The sequence below is a fragment of the Silurus meridionalis genome, chromosome 4 (assembly GCF_014805685.1).
Source record: "Silurus meridionalis isolate SWU-2019-XX chromosome 4, ASM1480568v1, whole genome shotgun sequence".
NCBI lineage: Eukaryota > Metazoa > Chordata > Actinopteri > Siluriformes > Siluridae > Silurus > Silurus meridionalis.
The window spans coordinates 16469331-16487766 of record NC_060887.1 but is presented as its reverse complement, the minus strand read 5'-3'; the positions used below and the strand labels follow the sequence as shown (position 1 = coordinate 16487766).

The following is an 18436-nucleotide window of genomic DNA, read 5'->3' as shown; positions in this document are numbered from 1 at the left end:
GGCCCCTCCATCTGTAATCAGATCTATTCCTGGACAGAAACACTTGCCAGTTCTATTTGATGAGCAATCCATGTGGTGTGACTGAATTAGTATTCCAATTACTGTGCCAATACCACAGAATTTTCCATCAGCATTTAATACAGTATGTATATGAGTTTATAGAACGAAGGAGGATTTTAATCTCTAAAATTATTTAATGCTAAGATTGGAAATGTTAGATACAACCATAACCATTTCCCTACTGAACTACACTGTTCGGACACTGATGTTTTTTTTTACCGCCTGCATTTATCATTCAGTTAGATTCGTAGTCATGGTTTGAGATTCATACTATATACAACATAGATTATCTTTATATATTGTGTATTATTCATGCATAAATGTATATATGTCTTAAATTTATTCCAACAATGCTTGTATTTTTTAAATATGATATTATATTAAATATTATTTATAATAATGTTTTAACTGCAGCTATATAAATTAAAAAGAAAGATCCCACATAACATTGTTTCCGCTTTCAACATGTAGGGTTTGTAACAGATACAAATTGTTTAATTAAGGTTAGTGATCATTCTTACCCTTTGTCCTGGTGGGCCGTCTCTGCCGGGTCCTCCACTGGCTCCTGGCACACCCTGACATAAGAAATCAATAAATCATTTAATAAATTAACAAATAAATACAAACAACAAACTAAAAAATATAGTGGAAATAAAAATCTACGACTACAGCAATGGATATGTTTATTGGAGTGACTTCCATGGGGTGATGGTACACTTCCCAATTGGTGCACGTGCGCACACACACACACACACACACACACACACAAACATCTGAGCAAGATCAGAATAACATGCATCTCAACTCTTATTTGCTAACTGGGACGACGATAGCAACAGACTGTTATGGATTGTTTTAAATGTTCTCAATATTCTGCGTTTTTAAGAACCTTTTAGACAAGCGCGAGTATTTGCGAAGTTGCTGACTGCGTTACAGGCAAAACAACATTCCAAAAAAAGTAGGTCATGTCCATTAATCATGGGAGAAAGTTGCTTGAGCTGAATCAGTGCATTACATTGGGAAAGTCTAGAAATGAAATCAATCACCACGGAGAAGGCGTGAAAAAAAAGATCAAATTAGCAATTGAGGTCACAGTGATATCGTTGCGAGGTAAACCGTGCCCAGTGTGCTGACGTATGTGTGTGCTCCATGGGTTGTTAATCTCCAGCTCTGACACAGCAGCCTGAGATGACAGTCTTCACTCTCAGCATCCTCCTCTAGCTCATTTTAATACTTAAATGATGTATGCTCTCACTTTCCCAGCTGAAAGCCTAATAATAAAAGTGAGGATGTCACATGTGCAATCTGCATAGTCTGATTTGTTCCAAGATGAGGAATTGTGGTGCTCTGCTCTCGAGATGCCCTGTCAGCTTGCTTCTATTACTGCCTTCAAGAAAGGAAAAAAGACTGAAAGCCAGAGACACAATGAAAAAAATAAAAAAGTTGGGAGGAAAAGAAGTTTCTATAATAAACTTTCTATCTTAAAATATCCCAAAATCGGACGATATGCGTTAGAAATGTACCTATATTTAAATGCAATAAATAATACATCTACAAATTAGTAATAGGAACAAACGCAAGGTTAAACTCTTATTAAAATGCACATGAGTAACCCCTCTCTGTTGATATCCCTCACTCTTCTACATCATATATATTGAGTACAGTACCCCACAAAAGTGAGTACACCCCTCACATTTCAGCAACCATTTTAATATCTTCTCAAGGGATTATACTATAGAACTTAAACTTGGATATACTTTAGAGGAGTAAATGTGCAGCATGTATAACAGTATAGATTTACTGTCCTCTAAAAAAAAGTGAACATGCCAAAACTGTGTCCAAAGTGTCCAAATATTTTGTGTGAGCACTATTGTTTTCCAGCACTGCCCTAATCCTTCTGGGCATGGAATTCACCAGAGCTGCACAGGTTGTTGCTGGGATCCTCTTCACTCCTCCATAATGACATCACAGAGCTGCTGGATGTTAGACACATGGTACTTCTCCACCTTCTGCTTGAGGATGCCACACAAGTGCTCAATAGTGTTCTGGTCTGGAGACATACTTGGCCACTCCATCACCTTCACCTTCAGCTTCCTCAGCAAGGCAGATGTCAACTTGGCGGTGTGTTTGGGGTCATTAGTATGTTGGAAAACTGCTATACAGCTTAGTTTCTGAAGGAAGGGCATCATGTTTTGCTGCAGAATATCACAGTACATGTTGGAATCTGTGTTTCTCTGCATGAACTGCAGCTCCCCAGTACCAGCAGCACTAATGCAGCCCCAGACCATGATGATACCACCACCATGCTTCACTGGAGGCAAGACACAATTTTCTTGGTTCTCCTCACTAGGGCATCGTCACACATGCTGGACACCATCTGAGCCAAACAAGTTCATTTTATTCTCATCAGACCACAGTACATGGTTCCAGTAATTTATGCTCTTGGACATTTTGACTTCAGCAAATTATTTGCAGGGTTAACACACATCACAAAACTCAACTTCATTGATGGACCCTTGCGAGACCTGTTTCTGAGTGGAACCCGTCTTGGAAAACCTCTGTATGACCCTGGTTACTATACTGTAACTCAGTTTCAGGGTGTTACGGATCTTCTTATAGCCTAGACATCTTTGTGGACAGCAACAATTCAAATTCTCATTCAGAAATCCTCAGAGTGTCTTTGCCATGAGGTGCCATGTTGAAGATACAGTGGTCAGTATGTGAGAATTGTACTCAAAACACCAAATTTGAACTTAAAATTGCAAGATACACAAAATTTGTATGGTCCTGTCAAGCAGACAAAAACATGAAAATGATGAATAAGACATGTGGCTTTGTATGGTTACACCATGTACCGCTGTTATCACTTATGGTGTACTCACTTTTGTTACCTGCACTTTTTGACCATATGACAGTATGTTGAGTTATTTTTAGAGGACAGTAAATCTATACTGCTCTACAAGCTGCAAATTGACTACTCTAAAATGTATCCAAGTTTTATTTCATTATTAATGTTCCTTTAGAAGATACTAAAATGGTCCCTGAAATGTGAGGGGTGCACTCACTTTTGTGAGATACAGTATATTTAAATTGCAACCAGTCACCAGAAATTGTAACCAGTAACAAACATAACTGTCTGGGCAGCAAGTCAAATTCTAGTTGATAATAAATACTGGTTATTTACCGAATACATTTAATTCAGAACAAATAGCACCATCGTGTAAATCTGCTGATGACAAACAAAAATACACAAAGATTAAATGTCTTTATTTCACACATCAATCGAAAACTATTACACACAAGCAATAGTTGTGATAAAGTAATAAAACTTGTGACCTTTTTTTAATATCAGCATTTCCAATTTTATGCGTTAACTACTTGACTCCAAGTTTTTGAATTCCAAGTTTTGGCAGGCTTTCACTTTTAATTGAGTTCTTAAAGATTTTGACATGTCATCTTTCACTCAAGCGTAATTTCCCAGTACTTTTTTCCACCCCTGGTCTTGTGCGAGAAGCTATATTAGCGGCTACTCCTAACACTTTGATTCAGATTGACAGCAAGACAGACAGAAGAGTAGATGTGGGGAAAAAGCTCCAGACGCCCAAGAACCTCCCTAACAGCCTATGAATATAATTCAAAAGGGTTCAGCGTTCAGTTTTCAAAATCTGACAGGCTACATTCTTCCTGTCCATCAACGAGAGGTCTCACTTTTACAGCATTTCACACAGATTTAATGTCACAATCAACTTTTTTATCACACTGTCTGCCAACATGACTTGCACACAGAGTCAATATACAGTACGAGAAAAAAGTTGTATTTTTATTTTTTTGTGCCAATGACTGTCTTTAAGAACCGAGACCCAAATCAAGACCACGAGCCTATGCTGGAGATATTTCTCTCAGCCAAAGAAGCTTGGTATGCATGTGTGTGTTGGCTGGTGGTCAAAGAGCAGTAATGTTTTCTTCCTTCTTTGAAGAGTCCCTGGGGATTTTGCACCAGTTGTCATTGGATTACTATCAAACTGTAATTTGTTTTTAATAAAAGAAACCATCACGGCAATACTCTAAAGCCAAAACATTTTTTTAAAAAGCTTGATCTTTAATCTTGGAAATAAAAGAAGCTAGGATTATTTTGTTGCAAACTTGTGTGCACAGGAAAAACACTCCTGACACCACAAAGTGGATGACGCACTATATTGCTTTGATAAATGATAGTGATGGTAATAATTCCAGCAGGGACAAATGTAACTGCGGCACGTGTGCAGGACCATTCATCAAAAACGAAATCTTCCTACACAACAGTTATCATGATACTCATCAGCAGCCTTACCAGAAAGAAGGCTAAAGAGCACAGGTGAATGTTTCACAGGGGAATTTTTCTTTTCAACCTGCTCAGCAGCTCCTATCAGCCTCTCTGATGTGCTGTCTGAGTATGACTCCCAGCAGACAGCAGGAAGCTTCAGTAATTAATAACAGCACTAGCAGGTAATGATTTTCCCATGCGAGCAGTTCCATTAGGATTTTTGTTACAAAAACGTGTGGTGTTTGTGTGTGTGTGTATGTACATTGATAGGTTTATATATATATATATATATATATATATATATATATATATATATATATATATATATATATATATATATATATATATATGTGTGTGTGTGTGTGTGTGTGTGTGTGTGTGTGTGTGTGTGTGCATGTGTGTGTGCACTATGACTAAGTGAGCCAAACCTATCAGTGTACCTCAAAGCGTAGGCACAAATATACAATATCTATAATTTGCTCCATAATGCGGCTCTATCTGAGAGGAAGAAAAAACCTAGCTAATAGGAGACTGGGCACAAGCAATAAGACTGCCTGTCATTGTGCATGCTCATTAGACAGACAATCTGTGCCTGCTTTTGCGCTTACCTGAGGACCTGGCAGACCTGAGTCACCTTTCTCTCCTTTTTCTCCTGCAGATCCCTGAAATAAGAGACATGAAGGAATAAGGAACTGACTATTGTGCAGTTTCCAGAGCACAAAACAGTATCGTAAGAAGGTAAATACATTCTATATGGAAAAAGTACACACAAAAGTTGTGCTTTATGAACATTCCATCCCACATTTATTATTTTTTTTTGTTTGTTACAATAAGCTCCACTTTTCTGGAGAGGAGGTTCCACTTAATTTGATTTTGGAGTGTGCTTTCTGTATATTGCTGTTCACTAATGACAATAATGTACACACGTGGGACATACTGTATGTGAATTCCTAATAAAATACAATAAATGGGCTAAAGGATTTACCATTCAAATGCACTCAAGTAATAATTAGATTAGAATTTTATACTGCCACAGACACAACAAACATTAGCAGCAGCTCAGTCTTAAAATTGCATAAACCACGCATAGTGGAAACTGTTATTTCCCTGCGCAAATAAAATTACACTGAGGCAATAACATAATTGGGTTAAAAACTTTTGTGTTACTGCTTCATTTTTATTTAGAAAGTATATCCACATCAATATTTTCTTATCGGTGACAAATGTAAAAAAAAAAAATCCTCCAACTTCTATTCATTTTCATGCAGAAATAATTCACTTAGGCTAAATCCCAAATGGTTTCCTTAATGCTCACAGTATGATCTATAAAATAATGCCATTGTTGAACCTACAGGCAAGTGAGTTTAATAAGTTGTTGAACAACTAGAACAACCTGAACAGTGTCTCTTAAGATATATATATATATATATATATATATATATATATATATATATATATATATATATATATATATATATATATATGCAAACCACATTATAACACACTTGCTAGTGAACACTCAGGGTTTTTCAATAACCTTCTTCATTTACTGAGATTGGGATGGTTATTAAATTCTTTAGCACAGGAAACAAACTATTTAAGTCAAAAATTTATTTATTATTTATTTTAAATATTAAATTATTTAAAACAATCGATTTATTTGAACTTTTAGACACATCATGGTAAAAATGCTGACATTGCTTTTCCGCTACATCTAAATCATAATTACAATTACAAGCCATATATATATATATAATATAATATGTATATTCATATTTGACTTGCAAATTCCTTCCGACAATATTAAATAAGTGTATGTCTCTGAAGGTCTTAGAGTACAGGTCATACACACAGCAGTTGTGATTCTGAGCCAGGGCACATTTGGAGAAAATGTAAAAGTCTTACTGGTGATCCCTGGATAGAGAGTCCACTTGGCCCCTGGGGTCCAGGAGGCCCTTGAGGTCCTGGAGGTCCAATTTCACCGGTTGGCCCTTGAGGTCCCTTTAATCATTGGACAGAGGAAAGTTGTACTTTAATGATTTCCTTAATGTAATCTAATTGAGAAAACATAGATTTTCTGCCTGGATTGAATAAATGTAATCAATGTTTCTGTTCAGCGCTGCATCTGCCTGCCTGATGAAACTGTCCTGATCTAACGGTCCTCATCGCTGAATACAATATTCATGAGTTTTAGAGAAGCTGACCTGCTCACCCTGTGACATGCTGCTCAAATAGGGCCATTACGACTGACTTCACCCTGGTTTTGCAAATTGCTTTTCCCATCATCCATACAAGAGAAATTATATCCTCACAAGGCCAAATTTATCTGGCTCAGAGGACCCTCCGCCTGACTTTATACCAGTGTATGAAATAGACTGGGATTGGAGTACAGCAAGAAGAAAACAGGAGCCTTTAAGAAGAATTGAAATAATAACGGCAGATCAGGATCCAAACTGAGATCTCAGTTAATTTACCCAATATGTAAAAACACAGGAAACCTCCAAAACCAACAGTGACATACACCGTCATGTACAAGTTTATGCATTCCAAGATGTTGATCAGTTTTATTCTTCTGGATACTAAAGCAGGTTAGTCAGGGTCAAGTTAGAGCAGGATCCTTATGTTTGATATGTTGTTTGAATAAAAAGTGAATTTTACCGGTGAGCCAGGTTCCCCTCGGTCACCTCTTGAGCCTCGTATACCAGGGCCACCCTGTAAATTACAAACACACACATACAATTACCAATAAATGCCTGTCACCAAACTAAATCCATTGTCTACAAAAGTTTCCCCCAGTGGTCCCCTTACGTTCTAAGACCCCCACCACACACACACACACACACACACACACACACACAATTTTGGATGCACCGCCGCAGCCCCTATGTTACCTTAATTAATTCTAGACATTATGTCACTTTAATACAATAATGTGTTTTTAAAATATTAATTAAATTTGTTAGTGAAAACAAAGTTTAAAATGTTATTCCCAACGTTCCTGAACATTCGGTCCCGCTGCGGATTTCCGCCAATTTTAAAATCATTTGCAACTTAAGCCCAGGGGTTGACTGTAGTCCTAATGTGTGCGTAGCGCATATTTCACTACATTAATGATCTCTGTACACCTTTTAGTTTATTCACATTAAAGTGAAAAGCATTATGTTTGATTTGTGTGATGTAGCTAAACTATTTCCATATCTTTTGGATCAGAACTATTTTCAAAATAATGTAGTAATGGAATATAATTTTTGGATCAAATCACAATATTATAAACTATTATACCTTACACAAAGCTGGTACATTGTATTTTGTGCAGTAAAGTAATTGTACTATTTCAAACTTTTGTAGCTTGATTAGAGTTATAGGGTTGCTGCTTTTTACTATATCATTAAAAAGTAAATTAGCTGCATTGTAGCTATTAAAATTTAGACTAGCTTGCTACTTAACAAGTTAGAACTGCACTGTAACTTTGCCTGAATTAGGAGTTGTTAAAGCAGCACTTGAACCTGGTGCAGTGTAAACTCTCCCAGCTATCAAAGGGTCGACTCCCACCCTGCTCCGCAACCTGGCTATAGATTACACCACTTACAAGTTCATGCCCTCACGGCTGTAGGCAGCTGCCAGTAATTTCACACTGTTCGCTTCCTCTTCCAGTGTTTGATTTAATCATGGCCCCAAAGCACTACAGCAATGTCTACGGCTCAGGGATACAAGTCAAATACTTACAAGAATTTGATTCCTGTACTAGCAGCCCTAAAATTCACTGGAAAGACCAGCTGTGTCCAGTAAGAAAAAAATTGTCTTAAAGACAAGTCTGCATGCCTGCAATTTTGCTAGATCAAGATGACATTAAAATCTAATATTTAGATGAACAAGCTGCTGAAATGTAATCTGCACCAGCGCTATCGCCGCCTGGACCTTCAGTAGTCTAATAGAAATTACTGATATGGATCTATAAGTATGAGCAGAATAGATCTCTACCTAATGACCTTCTCAACACGATGGATGTTTACACAGTGTGGCCTTTCCATGGCCTTCAAAAGGCATGTCTGCACAGCCCTGCGTTCCAAATGAGCTCATTTGTTTATATTGCCGTACTGAGTTCTGTCTGTATTGTGGGCTGAATTAAGCAATCTATTTCTTGTCACCCAAATATATATATGTTTCCCAACTTCCCATGTCTGATTTATTTAACAGTTCAAACAGAAGTACTAGGAAATGTGATTGTTGATAATTGTTGTTATAAGATATATGATGTATCAGAAGCTTACATAAACAGAAGAAAAGACAGAATATCTTACCGGGGGTCCAGTGGGTCCTGGTGGACCTTTACTGTCCTCAGAGCAGGTGCATGCATGAGGCAAAGCAGGACAGTCTTGCTCTACTCTCTACATATATAAAACACACAAGAAATCTTTCAAAACAGCTTTCCTGGTTCCTCTTCGAGGTTCCCATAAATCTCTATTTGTTGAAGTCAATCACCAGCATGCATGCAATTCCCTTAAGTCATTAATTTAGGAGAGAACAATCACAAAACAAGCAGTAAAGGGATATTGTTCTTTCTATCCATCGATCAATAGCCAACCAAGTCTATTTGTCTGATGCAAGCCTACATAATTGGATTATTTGTGAAGCTGTCACAAGTCTAGAAAAGAATTCAGCTCCAAGTGAATGCTTAGAAGACTGACTGTATCAGATTATCGAAAGAAAAATAAATTTCGTATCCATAACATTAGGATCTATATTAATGATTGCAAAATGTGATGAAACTCAGTTGGCGGCTGACTTGAACCACATGATAGATCTATAATAGTCTAGATATAATAAGAATGCCTTGACCATGCTTTCATATCTGCTTTCAGTCTCAAAAACTCTCTGTATACCTGATTGTAAATAATTATTTAGCTACTGTCAATTACAGGTGTACCGATTGTTTATGTTGATAACTTGACTGTTGGATTGGTTTGTTTCAAGCTGTCATTGAAATGGAAAGACAACATTTTCTTGTTCTGTGGATGCTTGGAAGCTCTGATTGAGTGCTCTTGTATCACAGAAGGACAGAGCAATTCGAATCTTACCAGGCCTGGGAGCTCACAGCATTTATCTCGACTGGCCCATGATGTACTGCAGACAATATCAAACATTTGCAGCTGAAACTGTGGATATACAAAGACACATATTATACTCATAACTCATGAACACAAATAAGGGTTTCTCAAAAAGGATTATGAGTGTAACCTAAATCAACCTCAATGTTACATGCACTCTGTCTGTTAAATAAATGAAGGTAATGACAATTATTTTTATTTATTTATTTTTTACAAATGGCAATAATGGGGTTTTACCTGCAGCACCACTTTTTCATCAGTTGAGTCATTTGTCCGCCTTTTTTTTTTTTTTTTACATTTTCCTCTCAAATAATTAGAGCAATTATTCTCATCAACCCCAACCTCCCATTATGGAAAACATAAATTATACCTTAATGTCCATACACACACACACACACACACACACACACACACACACACACACACACACACACACACACACACCACAGACACAAGGTTTTGGAAAAATGCAAATGTTTCCCACTTTTATTATTAACTCATATTTCCTCTTTCAATTGCCACTTCTAACTTCCCCTCATATAAAAAGAATTTTCAATGAAAGCTCTTTCAGGAATAAAGACAATCCATCCTAATATATTTTAACTGTGTTAGGCTGATCAGTGTAATAACAAGTTTATGTGCAATCCTCAAACATCAGGCTGCATGTTCTCCCGGATAACTGATATGGCTCTTGTCCATGTCTTACCGGTGCTGAGGTGTCCCTGCTGCCGTGCGAGTGCACCATTCGGCCCAGAACCTCCATTCCATCTGTAGTGATGTTCCCAGCTGCGCTGATGGGCTTTTCACTAACTATCTTACAGTCAATCACTACCTTCGCAGAGGTTTTGCTAATCGCCACATGGAGCTGTGTGACAGAGAAAGCAACGTCATTGTTGCTACAACACACTGGCATTAAAGGAATACACATGCGCTTTACAGCCTAATCACTATACATGCTCAATATCTGATTTTCATAGACAAAAGCAGTTTTTGAAGTGTCAATAAATGGAAAGACATGTCACCCATTAATTGTTATTCAGACCTCAGATATAGCGACAGACAAATGCTACACAGAAGTCACATGGAGTAGTGGGGTGGAGTTTATTAAAACAAGAGTCACATATTAAATTCATTCAATTCAAATAAATAATAAAACCACTTTGGAATGTGGTAGCTCAGTGTTCAAGTTCTGAGTTGTGAGCAGCACCACAAAGCTGCCACTGCAGGGCCCCTGAACAAGGCTCTTAACCCTCCTGTGCTCAATGTATAAATTAAATAAGTGTAAGTCGCTCTGGATAAAATCCTGTAAACGAGCTTAACACGTTATTTTAGGATGTCAGCTCTGGCAAGGTGCAGTAATCAGTAGCTGATTGGATAAGTGCACGAATGAGCAGGTGTGCATGCTATTAAGTGACAAATGAGTGCATAGTGTACACTGTTATGATAAAGTTTTAATTTTAGTTTACAAAGTAATGCATTTTAAATCAATTCAAGACGAGTGGATTCAATATGTCAGTCTACAGATAAGTGCTGTAGTATAGAGCTTAATCAGCCTGACCATTACCTAGTAAATGACTGCTCCATGATATTTCACTCTGCTAAAATGTATTCTAAAGGAACAGACCGCCCAATATAGAAAGAATATAATCTGATGTTGACTAAGGTTTAAACATGCGTGAGGCCAATGAGCCACAGCATGTCGAATACTAATGGATTTGAAGTCTAAGTCGCAATTTTCTCCTATTTTCTCCAATGTTTTGGATGAATGCATGGGTGTTTGTCTGCCAGTGTGGTTGCAGGGGAGACAGAAAGTGAGAGAGACGATATAGTTGTCAGACTGCTATGAATAAAGGCGGATGAATGCAGGCTCATATGCAGCTCATTATGGTGCTGTCGCACAGTAACGTCAATTACCATGAATAATGGTGTGATATGGTGCGTGAGAAGAGATTTACACCTCTTCTGAGACGGGATATATATAAAAAAAAAAAGAGTTAAAAGTCGGCAAAAGAAAGAACAAGAGCTTCGTCTTCGTAGTAAAAATTTACAACGGAAGGCCAGTCGGATGCAGGCTCCATTCTGTGAGCAGAGAATGCAAAATATAATTCACAGCACACTACATGTCTCACCTGGGCACTGTGCACGAGGGTGAGACGTGTGAATTTAATGCAGACACTGAGAAGGGTGAGAAGTCAGAGTAGCTCCTTTTTCAGCTCAAGCCCCTGTGGCTCTCACGTCTCCTCTGATCAATCCTGGGATAATTCTGTTGCCAGTGTGATGCATTGGTCTATTTCACCCCGCTCGCTTCATCCTTAATGCGCTTGCTTGTGCTCAAATCCCTGCCTCTACCTCATAACGATGCAGTGCTTCATTTGTTTGTTTGTGTTCTCGTCCCTTTCGAGGTGCTCCCATAGAGACAGATCCTTGAGTGTGATTCAGGGCTGGCTATGGAGCACGTACTTCAGAGTGCTCGCTCCTCAGAAAAAGCCATCAATACCCGCCCGCTATTAACAAAACAACACATTTTACACCTGCCTTCAGAAAAAAGGCTACTAATACCACATTATTTCCCTCAGGAATAAAAAGAATTGAAACTAAAATTAAAAGATTCATAACACAATCAATTAAATATGTTTTGTGTTCACTGATTTGGGGAAAGAAATGGTCCAAGAGCTTGTGTCAGCACTTGTTTTCCTGTGTGGATACCAAACGTCTGAGACCTTTGTGTGAAGCTGGAAACAACAAACTTCAGCTGTTCAGCTGAGCCAAACTACTGTACACACTCCAAAACCTTCAGTCTGGAGCAGCCAAAGCCTCTGTGTTTACACACCTCTGCTCACATGATCAGGATCTGCCCCAAGCCTAGGATTTGTTTAAAAGCTGTCAAAACATTCTGAGACAACAAAAGTGTTACTCTAACTCAGCACTATTGAACAAAACAAGTGCTGTGTGAGAAGAACAATATTACTTTGTAGAAATCGGTTACAGCTGCTGTCAGAAGATTTTAAAACTTACAGCTGCTGTGCTTGCAGTGACCTAGAGTGTGTTTCTTATTAAACCACACGAAGACCTACAGACATACAGTACAGGACTTCATAGATTCAATGAAAACGGAATAGAAAGTAAACCGGCCAAATCAAACATGGCACATGCAGTAATTATTGCAGAAAACTGTATTTCTAATGTGCATTTGTCCTTTGGGGAACATTATAAGCAAAGCTTCAGTGTTGAGGATAAACAAACACACAGATCGCTTCCCAGTGAGTTACAGCGATGCCGTCAACCAGGCCCACACAGAATACACTTGGGAGGTAAATGGAATTACAAACACGACAAGTTATACACTGAGCCCCAGGAAGCATGATACCATCTTTTCAAATATATATGCAGAATACATGATTGTGACAAGCTGATCTTCGTGGACACAAGACAAGATGTTAACACTTAAGCTTTTTTTCCTGACATGGTGGCATTTAGCATGCTTTAGTATGTATTAGGTAAAAGTAACACTTATCGCTCATTCATTCACATTCAGTAACTGCTTGATCTCATCACAGGGGATAAGAGACACACACATTTACACACTTATTCACAGCCTTGTGGAAACTGGGAGAAACCTTTACACGAACAGAAACACTAGCTCAAACTCACCCTGGGATTACACCAGGACCTTTGCACTATTCTCAAATTATCTCATTTTTTTAGAAACAATTAAGCAGAGACCTAAAGTGACCCATACAATTGCTCACTTGGTCTTTGTAGAAACAAATCTGGCATACTGAGATCCTCCCCCTGGCTACAGGTTTAAGTAGTCAGTCTGAGTATGAGCAGACCCCCTAAAAGAGACTGTTGAAGGTGAAGATGTTAACTCATCACATTGCAGAATGCTGAGTAGCACTGCAAAACAGTAAGGGCTTCAAAAAAGCTTCAAATATCACCGAACTCCTTCGGTCATGATGGAAATATCAACAGTGATGACCAGTGAAAGGTTTTCAGTGATTTTCTGTCAATGTTTCAGCTGAAATAATGTATGAAAGAGACTGACCTTGTGAAAACTGCCATAAAAGATTTTTCTGATGTCAGGCCCATCAAAGGTCACTGTCTGGAAATCACCCTTGTAGTCATAGTTAAAGAATGCCAGTGTTTTCGCAGCATCTGAAAACAAAAAGCGATTCAAAGTGAAAATTGTTTTCATATGATACAATCACTGTATTGTTTCTCCTTTGAGCGACACTATTATTGCATTGCCAACAGGCAATTGCCTGTTGAAAGCGCTATTGGGTGTTGTGTGAAAGCTTTTCAGTGACCAATATGCAAACAGTGGGCCGTCAAACACAATACTTACTGTCCAGGATGAGACCCACTTGGGGTTCATTGGCTTTATTGAGAATTTCCCATAACGCAAATGGCTCCTGAGGAGTTTCTGGGAGGATACGGAACAGCACTGACACAGTGTAGTCAGAAGGGAGTCCCTCCGGGTGCAGATATCTACCACCAAAATGCAAATGTCAATTACATTGTGATTTATTTGAACCCTGAATACAGTGTGCACTTTCTGCTGAAACCTAACCTCTATTTAGCACTGGCTCTGTAACTGTACCAGCTGTGATCTGATATGAAGCACTCATTAACTGAGCTTCTAATCACAGAGTGGCCTGGCCTTGATTGCTGTAAATGATGCTTATGATGTGGCTCAGTGGTGAATGAGCATAAGAGAATAATACACTCGATTGTTCAAAGGCACTCAAGCTTTCCACTATAATAACAGTACTCCCTCTAAATGTTATCACTCGGCTTGCAAGGAAGGATCTGTTTGAGCTCTCGGGAACTCATCACTGATGCCCTGAGCTCTTGTAAACCAGTGATTTCAATTCAATGCTCGTTTGGTTGTTTTCAGGTCACAACATCCACACATTTGAGCTACTGTTAACCTGTTGCAACTCTACTGAGATGAATGAGTAAAAAAAATGCTAACACTGCATTTTCTCACATCAATATCTGCACATTTCCTAATTTCATATTATTGAGCTGTTTTTTTATTTTATTTCCCTGTTCCAGGTTTTTATTTCCCCGTCCCTGTTCAACCAGTGCTCACGAGGATTACCTGTGAAGTTTACTAAAGGTGCTGAGGGATGATGCAGGTCACTTGCGTGGTTATAACTGAGCTACCTATGGAAAATGTTACTATATTTAATGGTACTATATATACTATATTCACCATTAACTGCATGTTCATAGATCTGTACCAGGTTTCACCTAGGTAAGATGTAGCTTGCCCACCACGTGACATTAAGGAGTTACTGAAGCCCAATGCCCCTAGAAACCGTAATGCCGGGTGGCTTAGTTGCTTGGAAGCTGCATGAATAGCCAATCCTGAATTAGCCAAGTCAGAGTCTCCATTTGTGTTTTCTCTACCTGGAGACTATGCTAAAGGAGCTGGGTTACAGGTGGTGCCAGCTGCTGCTTGACATTTCAAAAGTTCACGAAGGCCTGGGGATCTCATGGGCTTGGGCCTCTGGCCCAGGGAAAATGATTGTTTCTCTCAGCTGTGCCATGGATTCTCTTCTTGTTTTTGCCTCACACACATGTAGACCTCATGTTCACCTTCTGCATAACACCAGTGGCCACAGTCATATCACTTTTTTCAGAGTTTGAGTATAAAATCTGTATTCTTGTCTGCGATGCTTAGTTTATACAGCCGTGTAATAAATCTTGTACATACTTGGTCGGCTGTGAGATGAGGGCATCCTTGTGTAGCCTGTAGCAAGGAAAGCTGTTGAATGTTCCAGGCTCCATGGAAACACCCTGCACACTACTGTAGTCCTTCTCCACTAGCCCAAACATCTCCATCATGCGGAAACCTGCAGCACACCAGAGCAACACTACTGGACTCAACAGTTCACCTTAAATTAGAGCAAAAATGAAAACAAATATAGCACACAGTGAACACTATATTGAGCTTGATTTTTATTTATGTATATATCAATAGTAGGGGTGTAACAGATCACAGTTGATCCGTGATCTGTATGGATCACGAGTCACGGTTCGGCACGCACGTGAACCACAGATTAATTGCTAGGTTTTTTTTTACTTGCGGATTAATCTTCTTTTTTTTTTTTTTTTTTGCAATCGCAGAATAAAATACATTTCTTTTTTTGCTTATCTAAAAAAATGATCCGATCCACCACTGAAAAACCATAACCGTAAAAAAAGTTTGTTTTCATGCGTTCCAAGGCTCAGTTCACACTGTGCTAGACAATGATTATTATTATGCTGAATGTTGAGAGCACAATAAATAATCCACGACCCCGAACACCTTCTTCTCTCGGGAAGATTGTTTTTGCATTCTTGAACACACAATTTTTTTTGCCATAATGTTACCATAAATGGAATCCATGTTAGAACAAAGCCTGTTTAACACTGATTGACTGTTTGGCAGTTTCTTTCGGAAAACCCAGACACAAGGAGACGTAATTCTGATTGATCCGATAGAATGTGCACACCATATTTCGGCTAAAGTACAAAAGAAATTTGCCTGACAGGAAAAAGGAAACATAGTCACAGATTTAACTATTATACTCTCAAGTTTTGGCACCATATGATGTTGAAAATGGACCCAGGAGCAAGGCCCTTATCTCTTAACATGCTCAGTTGTATAAAGGAGATAATTGTAAGTCGCTCTGGATAAGGGCGTCTGCCAAATGCCATAAATGTAAATGCAAATAAGGCATGTGATTATTACACAAAGCAACCACATTGTGCATTCTCATGAGAACTCACTCACCCGCCAAACTGTTCCCACTCATCAGCAAGGATGGACAAGCTAGAAACAAAAGATTCGAGATACTCCAATTTAGTTGTGGTAATATCAGTATACTACTTTGTCAACTTCGGTTTACTGCAAACTTAAAAAAAAAAAAAATATGTTAATCAGCCTGTTTTTTGAGGATCATAACTTGTTATTCCTCCACAACAAGACTTACTGGCTGTTGCTGCCTCACACACAAATGTTATGAGCTGCTCCTCGATTTTATTGACTGCATCCAGATCATCTACAAAGAAGACGTGTTTCTCGCTGGGCTTGCTCGCAATGTTCACCAGCTCCCCGTAATCCGCATCAGCAAAGCCAATGGCAAAGATGATGTAACCTAAAGAAAACCATATATAGGCTCAGCATATGGGACTTTACACACATACATACATTTTACATTTTTACGACGCGGCGGTACGACTTCGTGAGATCATTTCATCATAATTTAATCAATTTACTACTGTACGCCCTGCTTCCTGTCTTCGTTGGTTTCATGATGATACACGATAAACTAATGTTACATATAAAACATTTATAGAAATAAAACACAAATACCTCTGTATTTTAAATATTATAATAAAAAACTGCCGTTATAACGCGGCATCTGGATTTTTTATTTTATACGCGCTCAGAGAATAAAATGTGAAACTATCAACCCCACTCTGCGTTAGGGATAAATGCATTCGCTGTAGAGTCCCTCACCCTCTGTCTGCAGGTCTTTGGAGATCTTGTTAACGTCGTCTTGTGAGCGGCCATCTGTGAGCACCACCAGGACTTTGGGAATTCCCTTCCTCGTCCCAGCCTCTTCTGTAAAGATGCTCTCCTTCACGTGCCTAATGGCTCGACCTGACCACACGTCACAAATCACAGGTGTAAGTGCCTTAAGCCAGGATGCACATTTTATAACAGCTCTGACTGCAAAGTGACAGACTATACTTAGGCTAGCGTTACATCAGCTTTATGTGTGACTGCCGAAGGGGAGCGATGTGTCAAAATGTCATGCACTCAGCTCCAGAAAGAGAAGCCAAAGATTTTAAAAGGGAATGGGGGGACTATAACGCAGTCTCTTTAAAAACACTTAATATGTTTACAAATAAGCTTATGATTATTGAGGATTAATCGGTGTATGAGGTATCAAAAGCCATAGTTTGACAAAAAAGTAGTTTGTGCCAACTTCATGTATAAATTATTATACAACTATTCCTTACAGGTTTGAAATGACGTGATATCTACTGCTACTGTATATTCAAACCAGGCCTGAAATCTTTCACTCACTCGCTCACTCCTGCAGACTATTCCACCCAGACTACACCTCCAATGACGCGATCGCAACCACTGGAGCACTGACGTGTTTCTAATCACACCCCATTACAATGCAAAGTACTGTAAGCCCTCAGTCTGTGCAAATGCCCTAGACGATTACAAAGCATTGTTGTCCTTTGTATGCTGTACTGGTACTGACCCGGTCGGCATTTTACCTGAGTTTTGTATTCATCCTGTTTATGCTGTCTGTACCTCACCTGACCCACGCCTGTTTACTGACCTCGAACCTGCCTTTCATTTTGCAATGGATTGCATCTGCATCTGTTGCCACCTCTGTTTCTGTTAACCTACTCTTCTGTGTAGAGCATTGCAAATGCATCATAGCAATATTGGAGATTTTTTTTTTAATTTCAAGTTCTAAGTTTGAAATGTGCACAGAGTAATACAAACAAATTTCTAAAACAAAACAAAAACAAAAAAAAAATATTTTCATGTTCTAGGTCCTGATACTTATGTTTTTAGCTATGACAGCTACATGCCCTATTTCCATTTTTCGCTAAATTTAACTCGAGTGCAACGCTAGCTAGCGTGCTATTTTTGGGGTAGCTGGAAAGTTTATATTTGCTAAAAGTATGCTTTTAATGTTTTATGCTTTGTGCTTATAATAGCGAATAAATGTTTACAGATTGTTCTTGCCATTTCAGTGTGCCTTCTACAACAATTTTATTGCTGGATGCCCCTTTTTTTTTGCTGGCGAAGTATTTAGCTCTGTTCTGAACTGTTTTTAAGGTCATTTTTTGTCATATACAAAGCCTATCATTACTAATAACAGACTCCAGCAGTGGCATGTACTAGCTCTTTTGCACAGCAGGTTCCCTCTGATCAAAAACA

At 38.6% G+C, this 18436-nt stretch overlaps 1 protein-coding gene across 1 annotated transcript in view; it reads right to left on the bottom strand.

Moving 5' to 3' along the window:
- Positions 1-18436, bottom strand: part of col14a1a (collagen, type XIV, alpha 1a) — a 91820-nt gene that overhangs the window by 14214 nt on the left and 59170 nt on the right. The window contains 13 exon segments of the mRNA XM_046846347.1: positions 582-635; positions 4972-5025; positions 6269-6364; positions 7022-7075; positions 8665-8751; positions 9442-9519; positions 10178-10336; positions 13517-13626; positions 13817-13959; positions 15194-15332; positions 16256-16294; positions 16455-16619; positions 16985-17128. Of these exon segments, the coding sequence (XP_046702303.1) occupies positions 582-635; positions 4972-5025; positions 6269-6364; positions 7022-7075; positions 8665-8751; positions 9442-9519; positions 10178-10336; positions 13517-13626; positions 13817-13959; positions 15194-15332; positions 16256-16294; positions 16455-16619; positions 16985-17128 (1322 nt within the window).